Source organism: Typopeltis vanoorti, chromosome 3 (assembly GCF_054136105.1).
Source record: "Typopeltis vanoorti isolate ZY-2024b chromosome 3, IOZ_Tvanoo_1.0, whole genome shotgun sequence".
In the NCBI taxonomy this organism is placed as follows: domain Eukaryota; kingdom Metazoa; phylum Arthropoda; class Arachnida; order Uropygi; family Thelyphonidae; genus Typopeltis; species Typopeltis vanoorti.
The window spans coordinates 128,288,837-128,303,047 of record NC_143551.1 but is presented as its reverse complement, the minus strand read 5'-3'; the positions used below and the strand labels follow the sequence as shown (position 1 = coordinate 128,303,047).

General features: G+C 38.6%; 1 protein-coding gene across 3 annotated transcripts in view; it reads left to right on the top strand.

Moving 5' to 3' along the window:
• LOC150108556 (DNA-directed RNA polymerase III subunit RPC7-like) overlaps nucleotides 1–14,211 on the top strand; it is a 66,054-nt gene that overhangs the window by 31,367 nt on the left and 20,476 nt on the right. For all 3 annotated transcript variants that reach the window (XR_016548136.1, XR_016548135.1, XM_090390847.1), the window contains exon 4: nucleotides 7,233–7,373. Coding sequence is in view for 1 of the 3 variants with exons in the window: in XM_090390847.1 (XP_090246973.1) it covers nucleotides 7,233–7,373 (141 nt within the window). In the remaining 2 variants the exon portion in view is untranslated. The remainder of the gene's footprint in view (nucleotides 1–7,232; nucleotides 7,374–14,211) is intronic.

Genomic DNA, 14,211 nt, shown 5'->3' with positions numbered 1-14,211 from the left:
ACTTCAACTGACTATCCACCAACACTCCCAAGTCCCTGGCCTCATCAATCTCTTGGAGTACAGTTCCACCAATGTGGTATACTGCTGCTAATCTTTTCACCCCAGAATGCATAACCTTACATTTTGTCACATTAAATTGACATCCATTCTCCTTAGCCCAGAACTCCAATCTATCTAAGTCATCCTGCAAGACTTTGACATCTTCTGCATTCACTATTGCCCTACCCAACTTTGCATCATCATCAGCGAACAAATGAACTGTTCCACTTAGATCCTTTCCTATATCGTTAATGAACAGATTAAACAGCAGTGGTCCAAGAACAGAACCCTGCAGCACACCACTAGTCACAGGCCGTCTTTTGGACTCTACCATCTCACCAACCCTATATCCATTCCCATATGTTGTAGTTTACAGATTAGAATTCCATGTGGTATCCTGTCAAACGCTTTTGCCAGGTCCAGCAGTATCACTGTAAACCCATTTCCCTTATCCAGTTCTGCTGTCGGGGTGCTTAAGGGTCAAAGCTGTATAACTGAGAGGAGACCTCCACATAGCCTTTAAAGGAATGCGGAGAACCGACCAGGGCTTCTGACCTAATGTCCAATCCTCACCTTCTCGTGGTGCACCCTGTTGGGTATCTACTTGGATACTGAACGGACGAGGATGGGCTGGCAATTTGGGATTTAGCCGACCAAATTGTATTCTTATTGGTTAAACCAAAATATAGAATGATGGTACAACATGACAAAATTTCATGCCGGCTGGGGCGTCGCCCGGTTAAACAAGGCCCCCGTTGTTTTCGCCAGGGAACCAGGGCGAACAGCGAAAAGTCAGCTACTGGAACAAATCTGAAAACAAACCCCAACTCAACATCACCAGAGTTAAAGATCGGTACTATCAACGTAAGAAGCCTGAATGGCAAAGAAATGGAGCTAGCTGAGGAATTAGATAAGTACCAGATCGACATAATAGGGGTGACTGAAACAAAAAAGACCAAAACTGGTGAGATCTTTCTGAGCAATAAATACAAAATGTTATATTCAGGCAATGACAATCAAGGAAAAGAAGGAGTAGCCATAGTATTCAACACAAAATACGAGGCTAATCTTCTTGAATGGCAGTCAGTCTCAAGTAGAGTAATGTGGGCAAATATGAGAATGGGGAACTGGACAATGAGACTTATTTGTGCCTATGGTCCCACAGAAGGTTCTACTAAGGTAGAAGTGGAGGAATTTTTTGAGGCTTTAGAAAAAGCAACTGACACAATGAAAAAGGAAAAGTTGATCCTTGTTGGGGATCTAAATAGCAGAGTAGGAAATGATTGTGAGACATACAAAAATATTTTGGGAAAATTTGGAGAAAAGAGCAAAGCTAATAATAATGGCAAATATCTGTTGGATTTCTGCTCAGGACATGGACTGGTTATTACTAACACCATGTTCCAACATAAAAATGTGCACAAATTCACATGGAGAGAAGAGGCTAGGAATAAGAAAAGTCTCATTGACTATGTTATTGTTGATAGTGATGTTTTCTCCTTGGTACAGGACACCAGAGTGTACAGAGGATTTGAAATTGGAAGTGATCACTATTTAGTCTTGAGCAGGATAAAATTGAATTTCATATTGAAAAGAATAACATGTAAGAAAGTTTTAAAGCGAATAAAAGTTGAGCAGCTCTCAGATGTGAACTGTAGACTAAAATACAGAAATATTATTGAAAAGAAAATGAAAGAGTTTGAGAACAGGAATCAAACCTCGGAGATTCAGTGGCAAACTCTGAAGGAAACATTGATTGATTCTGCCAGAGAGGCTTGTGGTGAGGTTGTGTGCAAGGATAAAAAAATCAGAACTCCCTGGTGGACACAGGAAGTTAAAGAGGCAGTGAAGGAAAAGAAGAAAGCATATCAAAAGTTCCTGGCAAATAAGTCAGCTTTTACTCTTACAGAATACAGAGACAAATGTAAGAAAGCTAAACAGTGTGTAAAACTTGCTAAACAAAAGTCATGGGAGGACTTTGGCAAGAATATAGAAAATAAATATCAAGAAGGTGGCAGAATATTCTGGAGGTTGTTGAAGAAGCTTAGGAATGGAGGAAAGAGTGCTGTAAAAGGAGTTAGAGATGATAAAGGTGACATGAAAACAAGAGAAAAAGATATCCTTGAAGTATGGAGTAATTACTTTGAAAAACTGCTAAATGAAACAAGCAGTGATGACAGCACAGTGATAAAAAACGCTGACCAAGCATGCAGTCAGGAATACATATCCATACTTGAAGTAGAAAAAGCCATCAAAGGCTTGAAATGTGGAAAGGCAGCAGGAGTAGATGATATTCGACCAGAAATGCTGAAGTATGGTGGTATAAGAGTCTTACAGTGGCTGCACTGCCTAGTTCAGAAAGCCTGGACAGAGGGACGAATTCCCAATGATTGGAGTAGAGCTCTCATAGTACCCATATATAAAAAGGGAAATAAAACTGAATGTGAGAATTACAGAGGTATTTCCCTACTGAGTGTTCCTGGCAAGATCTATGCAAGTATACTTGAGAAACGGTTGAGAAGAATTGTGGAAGAAAAGCTTGGTGAAGAACAAGCTGGATTCAGGCCAAATAGAGGCTGTCAGGATCAGATCTTCACTTTACGACAAATAGTCGAGAAAGCATGGGAATATAACAAAGATCTGTATTTAAGTTTTGTCGATTTGGAAAAGGCATATGACAAGGTGCCAAGAGAGAAGCTATTCAATACGCTGCAGTTATATGGTGTCAATGGGGCATTATATCAAGCAATACTTAGTCTTTATTTGAGTTGTGAGTCAGCAGTTAGAATTGAAGGAAGTACAGGAAGATGGTTTAATGTTAAATCTGGTGTGAGACAAGGATGTACATTATCCCCTCTGTTATTCATTATCTATATGGATCTCATTATGAAGGAATGTAGTATTAAACCTGATATCAAAATTGGAGATGTTAATGTCAGCTCTTTGCTTTATGCGGATGATGTTATACTTCTAAATAAATCCGCTACAAGTCTGCAAGATTCTCTGACTAAATTGAATAGCTGTTGTAATAGATATGGTATGAAGGTCAGCAATAAAAAGACAAAGACAATGAAAATAGGTAGAATCATTGAAAATGTCAACTGTGTTGTGAATGGAGAACCTGTGGAACAAGTAAAACATTTCAGCTACTTAGGCACAATTTTTACTGAAGATGGTAAACTAAATATAGAAATAGACAACAGAATCAGCAAAGCTGGTATGGTGGGAAGTCAATTGAATAAATTCATATGGAATAAGAAAGAAATTAGTCTGAACACTAAATTAGCTGTATACAAGACAGTGTTCAAACCAATTTTAACTTATGGATCTGAGAGCTGGGTCAGAAGTAAAACACTTGACCAAAGACTAGAGACCGCAGATATGAGAGTCCTAAGAAAGATTAGAGGCGTGAACAGATGGCATCAATGGCAATATCATATTAAAAATGAGGATATTAGGAAAGAACTTGACATTGTCAGCATCCCGGAATGCGTTAGCAGAGCTAATCTCAGATGGTATGGTCACTTAAATAGAATGGGAGAGGAAAGATTAGCAAAACAAGTGTTCTCTGCCAGGTTGGCAGGAAAACGACCCAGAGGAAGACCAAGATATAGGTGGATTGATATGGTACAAAGTGCCTTAGACGATAGAAATATAAGATCTGATAATGTTGGAGTCTTGACAAGTAACAGACTGATTTGGAGGAAAATTGTAGATGGGAAGTTAGTAATGATGTAATTTTTTCATGTAGTACTGTCATATCCTGTACACCCCTTGAGGGTACATGGCAGGAATTTGATGATGATGATGATGATGAGTTCTGCCGTCACCTTGTTATAAAACTTGAGCAAGTTACCGAGGCACGATCTACCCTTCACAAAGCCATGCTGTCCCCTGTACAGTATCTTATTTTCATCAATCCATTCCTGTATTTTTCCCTTAACTACTTTCTCCAATACCTTGATAACGACTCCTGATATGCTGATCTGTCGGTAATTTGCCACCATAGTCATGGATCCTCCTTTATGCAGCGAAACTAATTTCCCCTCTTTCCACACCTTCAGGACTAAACCAGACCCGAGACTCAGATTAAACAACATGGTCAAGGGCACTGATAATTCCTTAGCCGCTTCACGAAGAACCGTGCCGGTATACCATCCAATCCCACAGATGTATTCACATTAAGGTTCTGTAATAGACTATTCACCTCCACTTCATTCATCACAATTCCCATATAAACTAATGGCTCCTTCATTTTTTCAATGTCACCATCTGGATGATATACTTTTGCAAAGTGCACGCTCAGTAACTCCACTATATCGACTGGTTTAGTGACCTCCTTACCATCGTCATTCCTTAAAATCATTTTGCCATGTACAGTTTTTTTCTTGCTTGCAGCATATTGAAAGACCTATTTGGGATTCTCTTTTGCTTGCATAGCTAGTTTCCTTTCATAATCGGCTTTTGCTGTTTTTACCACACTCGTTACCCTTCTGGCCTGCACTTTATACCGTTCGTGTGCCTGCAGGTCACCCCTTTCTTTAAATTCTCTCCACGGTTGTTTCTTTTTTTTGCAGCTCAAGCTTAATGGTGTTATTCGTCCATTTAACCCCTACTTGTTTTACTATTCAGATCCTAGGTATACAATCAGCCATAACTTCCTGTAAATGCTCCTTGACCACTTCCCATGCTCTACCGACGTCCAGCCCTTGCAGTTGTACATGCCATGGCACTGATCCAAGCAATCTCCTAAGCTTGTCATACTTACTAGCCCGATAATTCCACATGTACCCTGTCTTAATTGTAAATTCCACACCTTTAGCCACCTCCGAAGTCAAGACCCCATGATCACTCTCACCAATTGGTGGCAACGTGGTTATATTCGTTACAGCAAATTCTCAGATGCAATTACCAGGTCAAGCACTCTCTGACCCCTAGTATTTTCCATGACATGCTGTCACAGATAGTTATCCCATAATAACCGCATAAAATACAATTCCTTCCTTCCATGTGTCCTCTCTTCCTTCCAATCAATGTTACCATAGTTGAAATCTCCCATAATGATTACCCTCCTTCCATGCATTTCTTCTATTTGCTTATGCATACTATCACCACCACCATCTATTCCATCACCTGGTCTATAGCAGCACCCAACTGTATATTTTGTTCTGCTAGTTTCAATCTCACACCAAATAGCCTCAAATGTGCTCTTTTCTCTATCCTGCAGTTCCACTTCTATTCTCCTTGGCTGTAGCTCATCCGCTATCATCAATAACACACCTCCCCACATTTTATTCTTCCTGTCTCTCCTGAACACACCATACCCTTCACATTCAATCCCACTAGCTGTGTCATCTTCTGTCAGCCATGTTTCACTAATGCCAATAACCTGTGGTCTGGAAGTGCCAACCAAGGCCAAAAATTCTTCCCTCTTGTTCCTAATACTTGTGGCATTTGTATACATGAATTGCAGAAGCTGACTTGTCCCATCCCTATTTTGATGCCTTATACTAACTATTCTGATTCATGGTCTTTCCTACTCGCTTGGACATATTACACACATTCACACACTCAAGTGTCTCCCTAAAATCTGCATATCTACTCCCCCCCCTTTAATAACTCTAGTTTCCCTGGTACATTCACTTCCACTACATTCGACAACACCTTTTCAAGTCTCCATACACCAAATCCATTCAAATGTAAACCATCTATTTTATATAACTCCTTTCGCCCATCGAACTCATTCCACACATCCACAAATTCCACACCACTCATCAAACATAATTCACGCATAAAGTCATTGGCAATTATGGCCCTCCTTCTATACTCTTCACTGTCATACCGTGGCAACAGACTCACCTTTGCTACCTCAAGCAATTCCTTCACATCCTCACTCATAGCCTTTTTGTTTCCTTTCAAATCATTTGTACCCACTACCACTATCAATTCCTTCACCTGCTGTTTTTGCATTCTAATTGACTCGCTTACATTCTTTACGTTCACAACTACTATAATAGACTAACAAAAAGTACCACCACTAAAGTCTCATAGCATCAATGATCAGTGCCATTTTAAAGGGAGCTGACTATAAAATGATCTGTAGTCAGCTTCCTGTAGTCAGATTATGTAGCCAGTCATTCTCATCATCATCGTGAAATTCTTAATATGTATACCCAAGGGATCAGAGTATCTCAAGGGATACTCAGATAGCACTATGTGAAGAATCTGCATTATTACTCATTATTCCTGTTGACAATTTTCCTTAGGGGGTCACTTAAGGGTCAGATCTAGATAACTGGAAGGAGACCTCTACATAAATTTTAAGCAAATGTGGAGCAACCAGGCTTCTGATATAATGTCCAATCCTCACCTTCTTGAGGTGTACCTAATTAGTAGGGTAAATAATGAACGAACAAGGATTGCTTGGAAGTTTATGATGTAGTCAACCAAATTATTCTGTAATGGCTTAAACCAAAACAAAATGATTATATAGCAAATCATCTGCTTCAAAATATATATATATATATATATCTTCCTTTTCACTAAAAGTCATTCAAGGGATTTCAGTTAGTCTGTAATGCATCTTTTTTTTCCCACTATTGAAAATATTTTTTTGTTGATAAATAAATTATTTATTTCTTAAAATAGATTCAGATTTCCAGTATAAACATATTGAACTATAGATTTCCTATTTCTGTTCATTAATATTTTAAATTAATTTTAACTGTTACTACTACTAGTACTACCTGGAATATCATGCTACTTTTTTTCTACTAACACTACCAGAAAAATGTGCAGATATTGGATATGGGAGTTACTTCTGAATACTATACAATATTTACATGTCATATGGAAAGAAAGTGTTTTACAAGATAACCACAGTTTTCCTAACAACTGCAACTGATTTATATGGTTTATTTTTAGAAACCTTCAGACATCAGAATTGTCTTAAGGAAATTAATTTTTAATATGGTAACTAATAATGTGTGCATCTATTGATGTCATTATAATCTCTCAGTTGATAGAGAGTATCAGATTTCTTCTTATAGTAATTAAAAGTAACTCTCCATGTTTAAATAGTGGATCCATTCTTTGTGTGTATGTGTGCATGCATGCATGTACAACATGTGTATGTATATAAATCTGAAAATAATTTGCTATGAACCTAAAATTAGCTTCCTTGATATACAAAGGCACTGGAAAGCATAGAAAAGGATTTGGAAGGTGAAGGGCATGAAGGCACTAAAGAAGAAGGTGATGAGGAGGAAGAGGAAGAAGAAGAAGGTGAAAATAAAGCTCCAGGAGAACAGTATGATGAGGAGGAAGAAGAAGAGGTATCCATTTGGTTTAATATATATATTTTATAGATATCTTATATATCTGTTCGTGCGTAAGAAAATTTCATTGTTTATAATTTAAAGCATATACTTAATACGTATTTACTTTTTCTTTTAAAGAACTTTCACTGTTCAGCAGTTGTCTTCTCCATTGCAAATGGTCATGGTTTCTGCCAACCCTCAGGTTTGCATTACCTTCTTAATTACTCTTCTCTATATAAGTCAAGTCCATTCTGTCTTCTCTCTTCCTGGAGGTGACCAATTCATCATCCTCATGGGCATCTATTGAACATGTCTATACCACTGTAAAGATTGATGTTCCAAGTTCATCACATTTTCTTGCAAATTCAGTCTCTTCATGATGGTCACATGGTGAAGTCTTTGAATGGAGATATACACATACTTCATTGTAAGCTATCCATCCCTACAGCTCTTATGTGACTTTTCTTTTAATGTCCATCTTTCTCTCCATAGATCAGAACAAACACTCTCTATTGTCATTTAGAGTATCATCTTCTTGGTTTCCTGCTGAATGTCTCGACTCCATAGTACATCATTCATTTGCTTAATGGCATTACAGGCTTGGTTGACATGATCATCCATCGACATCTTTCTCACATGTTCCTGATTGATCAATGAAATGATCTATTACTGACTATAAGACTAAGTCTTTGCCTTCTCCACCAAATATTTTGTCTTGGTAAAATGTAATTCTAGACCTATCATACAGTAAACATCTACTAGTTTTCTCATCATAAAATCAGTGTCGTCCTGATCTTGAGTAATTATCACTTGATCATCAGCAAACAATAGTGAATGAATGACACTGTTTCCAGTCTCATAGTTCTACATGAAGCATTCCAACATGCGAGCACTGCATCAAGGTCAATGTTAAACAGGATTGGTGACATCCCACATCCTTGTCTCAGACTTTGGATACAAACTTATCTGATACCAGTCTCCCACAATAAACAGCTTCTCTTCATCTTCTGTATATTCTCTTAATCAAATTGATAATTGACTCACTGACATTCATATTCCCAGAGTTGCTAATGGGAACTGAATCATAGGCCTTTTTCAAGGTCTCCACAAGAATTAAATGCATTTCCTACCCTTTGGTAATTATTTTTTCTGTGATATGTCTTATGATGAAAATATCATCATTACAAGATTTTCCAGCAGTAAAACTAGACTTTTAATCTGACACACAAAAGGCAATACTGTTCCATAACCTTGCAATTATAATTTTATTTAACAATCTACTTGTGGGAGGGCATTCTTATTACCCTTTTTAAAGATAGGAGTTCTATATGATAATGACTACTCATCAGGAATTGCATCGTCTAGAACTTGATTGAACATTACATTCTTGTTATTATTCTTAGCAGCTGCTCATATCCATATTTCTATTATTCCATGGGTACTTCTCCAGAACCAAGTGCCTTCCCATGATGTGATCCTGCCAAGACTTAGTGAATAATATTTTAAAAAAGGAAAAATTTACTTCTGGATTTCAGTGTCTGTTTTTTTTTTTTTTCTTTCTTTTTTTCCAGTTTATTAGAATTTAGTATCTGTAGGTTGTAGTTAGTTTTCAAGAAATATATGGAAACAGACCTTGCAAAATATAGGAGCAACAATGGTTATAAAAGAAAGTGCAGGAGTTGAAAATATAGCTAGTTCAGCATGCATAATTTACAGAAATTACATAATTGTCATTTGTTGTCCATTTTCTATTCCCCAACTCATTGTAGCCTTATATTTTTAACATTTATTAAGGGAGTGGCAGAATTATAGATGGATTTTTTGTTTTGTTTTATTATTAATCCAACACAAAAATGTTGCAGAAATTATATTATATTAGTACCATATAAATGTTTTGTTTGGAATTACTGCATTGTATGTTTTCATCCCAGAACAAACAAACTCACCAGAAGGATACAACCAATGTATTATGTCTATTAATTGCATGTATTCTTCTGGTGAGTTTGTTTGTTCTGTGGAATGAAAAACATGCAATGATAGTTTCAGAAGGAGAAACCCTTCGACTTCCATATGCAACTAGCTAACTCACCTTTAGCTAAAAATCCTATATAAAGGATATTTTCATCCTTGGGAGTCAAACTTGGGTTCTGAGTTGGCACAGAGAACAAACCTACTGATATTATTAGGAAAAATGGAGGAGAATTTGATATAGTTTAGAGTTGATCTATATATCCTTCTTATCTTCCAGTTTTTTTTTCATCATCATCATCATCAAATTCCTGATATGTACCAGTGGCTGATCGCAAGTGCATCTGTACCCGCTAACAAACTCCATGATTTAATCGCATCAATGGTACATGCGTCGCTCGAGGCCGAAAACAGAAGACTCAGTGCTGTTATTCTGAACTTTCCAGAGGAAAGCGGTAAATCTTTAAAAGAAGAAGTTAGCACACTAGCAGGTGAATGCAACTTTGATCCCAGGAATATCATCAAATGTCATCGATTTGGTCCCACAAACAAAAGAAAGAACAGAACGAACTTTCCACGTCTCGTGAAAGTGATCTGTGATACACTGACAAACACTTCCAAATTAATAATGGCAATAAATAGCAAGCTAAAGGACAGTTGCTCCCAATCGCGTGTACGTGCTCGACCTGACTTAACCTTTGAACAAAGGGAACAAAGATGCCAACTCCGAAGAAAAATGCCAAAATGGAGACAACAGCTGGACCATAGACTACAAACAAACCAGACTAGTGCAAAAACCAAGTGACACCACTAGTAGCCACCAAGGAGATCAGTATGCAGACACTGCATAGAAAATGTGCAAGACCCTTGCATATCCACTACACCAACATCTGTGGTCTCAACTCCAACCTTAATAACATTCACTATCATCTGCAGTTAACCAAACCCCCACCTACTCTTCTTAACAGAAACTCAAATTTCACCTTCCCCCAGCACCATCCATCTCAACCATCCAAACTATTCACTATTTAACTCCTTTCGACCCAAGGGTGGTGTGTGTGTGTGCGCGCGCACGCATGCATATATCCACTCTGACATACCCTGCCAGAGAGCACCCAACCTAGAATCGCCCAACTTTGACCTTCTTTGGCTAAAAATAACCCTCCCCTACTCAGTCAAATTCATCTGCTGTCTCTATCGCTCTCCCAGTACCACCAACCACTACAAGCTCTTTAATTTCCTCCCCTCAAAAGTTGATTTCCTCCAGTCCCGCTATCCTAATAGTGAAATCATCCTCCTAGGTGATTTTAATGTCCATAACACCAACTGGCTTTCCTCTTCCAGTTGTACAGATCCTGCAGGCAGAGACACTGAAATATTTGCCATCACCAGTGACCTTACACAAATTGTTCACAAGCCGACCAGAATACCAGATAACCCAAATACCCTAGATCTCTTCCTTACCAATGACCCTTCCAAATATACAGTGAATGTAGTGAGCCCCCAGGGTAATTCTGACCACAACCTAGTGCTCATCTCCTGCCTCATGCAACAATGCTTACACAGTCACACCAGCACAAGAGTAGTTTGGCATTATAACAGTGCCAAATGGGACAGCCTCCAAGACTACTGTGCTTCATTCCCATGATTGGACTATTGTTTGCAGTCTTCCAATTCAAACATATGCACCGAATACATCACCAAAATAATCCTCACTGGCATTAAAGCATACATTCCCCACACCATTCTGAACTGCCATCCCCTATCCAAACCCTGGTTCTCCAAAAGATGTGCCAAGGCTGTACAAACGAAAAATCAGGCATGCCACAACTGGCTCAAATTAAGAACTCCATCCTCCTACAGTGCCTATACTGAAGCCCGAAACAGATGCAAAAAAATTATAAATGACTCCAAAACAGAATTTGAACGGGCAAAAAGCAGGAAACTTGCAGCCTTTGGTTTCTTGCCAAAGCAATTGGTCGCAACTTTTGCCCTACACTATTCCCACCCCTATCATACCCAGATGGCTCAATTGCAACATCACCCACAGAAAAAGCTAATCTTCTGGCTTCACACTTTGCCTCCAATGCATGCATAACTGACAATGGCAAATGCCGTCTGTACACTGTACTCTTTTACTCCACTGGTGTGTGTGTGTGTGTGTGTGTGTGTGTGTGTGTGTGTGTGTGTGTGTGTGTGTGTGTGTGTGTGTCCCAAAACCTGGAAACTGGCCCACATTCAACCCATTCCTAAAAAGGGTGACAAATCACTGCCATCTAACTACCACCCTATCTCACTCACTTCAGTCCTATCTAAAGTGATGGAGAAAACCATCAACTCTCAACTCCTACTCTACCTTGAAGGTGCCCAACTATTAAGCGACCACCAGTACGGATTCTGTTGATGCCGATCAACAGGTGACCTGCTCTCATATATCACCCATCTCTGGACATATGCCATGGAAAAATTTGACGAATCCCAAGTACTTGCACTTGACGTCTCTAAGGCCTTTGACGGGTCTGGCACAAAGGCTTACTAAGCAAACTTCCATCATTTGGACTGTCTCAGGACTTCTGCAGATGGATTGCCAGCTTCCTGTCTGGACGCACACTATGTGTAATGGTAGATGGCTCCCTATCCTCCCACTATCCAATTAATGCTGGGATCCCACAAGGTTCAGTTCTCTCACCGACCCTCTTCCTTCTATACATCAATGACTCCAAAACAGAATTTTGGAGTCATTGATGATTGGAGGTCAACCTACTTCAGTTGACCTCCAATCCAACACACAGTTTTGCAGATGACAGCACATTGCACTCCTCCCTTTCATTTGTAAACCTTACCCTATACAACCAACCACAACTTCCCTTAATGCAGACCTCCAAAACATCCTCCGATGGGGCTCAGATAACCTCGCCAACTTCAACGCTAGTAAAACCCAGTTCTGTCTTATTTCCCACAAAAAAGAACCATTTTCCCCCAGTATTATTTTTGATAACACTCAAATTCCCAGATAAGATGAAATTTCTCTTCTCAGAATTACCATGACATCAGGCCTCTCCTAGCATAAACACATCACAACCATTGCATCTTCAGCTTCCAAAAAACTAGGCTTTCTCTTTCGCTCAAGACGTTACTTCACTTCAAAACAGCTACTAACCTTATACAAATTACAAATCTGCCCAGCTATCGAATACTGTTCTCACATTTGGAGTGGGGCCCCTAAAAGCTCCCTCAAAATGCTTGACTCAGTACAGAGGAGAGCAATTAGACTGATAAATGATCCATCTCTTACCAACTCACTCCCCCCACTTTCACATAGATGTTTAGTCTCTGCAATTTGTATATTCTACAAATATTTTCATGGAAAATGCTCATCTGAAACAACATCAATAATTCCCCCACTCTGTACTAAACCCATTGGAACACATACAGCCACCTCCCAACATCCCTTCACAGTATACCTTGAAACCCACAGAACAAATTTCTTTTCCTCCTCCTTCATCCCTGCTACTGCTGTACTGTGAAACAGTCTCCCCCCCCCCCCCCCGATGTATTTCCTAAGGATTACAATATGTATGGTTTTAAATCGAATGTTAACGCAAAGCTCCTCCTTTCCCATCCCACTACCCATATATATGGTACTAAAGTATAAGCTGTAAGTCAGCAGTTAGAATTGAAGGAGGTACAGGAAGATTACTTATACTATAGGATGACAAGCCAATCTCTCGTGTATGGGCCCAACATACTGTACCAATCCATCTACATCATGGTCTTCCTCTGGGTCTTTTTCCTGCCAACTGGCAAAGAAGACTTGTTTTGCTTATCTTTCCTCTCCCATTCTGTTTAAGTAATCATACCACCTGAGATTAGCTCTACTAACACATTCCTGAATGCTAACAATGGCAAGTTCTTGCCTAATATCTTCATTTTTGATGTGATACTGCCATTGATGCCATCTATTCACCCCACTAATTTTTCTCAGACTCTCATATCAGAGGTCTCTAGTCTTTGATCAAGTGTTTTATTTCTAACCTAGATCTCAGATCCATAAGTTAAAATTGGTTTGAACACTGTCTGGTATATAGCTAATTTAGTGTTTTGACTAATTTCTTTCTTATTCCATATAAATTTATTCAGTTGACTTCCTGCCATACCAGCTTTACTAATTCTGTTATATCTATTTTCATATTTAATTTACCATCTTCACTAAATATTGTGCCTAAATAGCTGAAATGTATTACATGTTCTATGGGTTCTCCATTCAGGATACAGTTGATGTTTTCAATGTTTCTGCCTATTTTCATTGTCTTTGTCTTTTTATTGCTGATTTTCATACCAAACCTATTATAACAGTTATTCAGTTTAGTCAGGGAATCTTGCAGACTTGTACTGAATTTATTCAGAAGTATAACATCATCTGCCTAAAGCTAAGATTAACATAACCAATTTTGATATCAGATTTAATACCGCTTTCATTCATAATGTGGTCCATGTAGATAATGAATAACAATGAAGATAATGTGCACCCTTGTTGCACAACAGTCTTCCTGTACCTCCTTCAATTCTAACTGCTGACTTACAGCTTAAATAGAGTCTATGTATTGCTTGCTATAATGTCCCATTTACACCATATAACTGTAGCATTCTGAAGAGCTTTCCTCTTGGCATCTTGTCATATGCCTTTTCCAGATCTATGAAACTTATATACAAATCCTTGTTATAGTCCCAAGATTTTTCAACTATTTGTCTTAAAGTGAAAATCTGATCTTGGCAACTTTTGTTTGGCTTGAATTCAGTTTGTTCCTCACCAATCTTCTCTTCCACAATTTTTCTTAGCCATTTCTCAGGTATACTTGCATAAATCTTACAGGAACACTCAGGA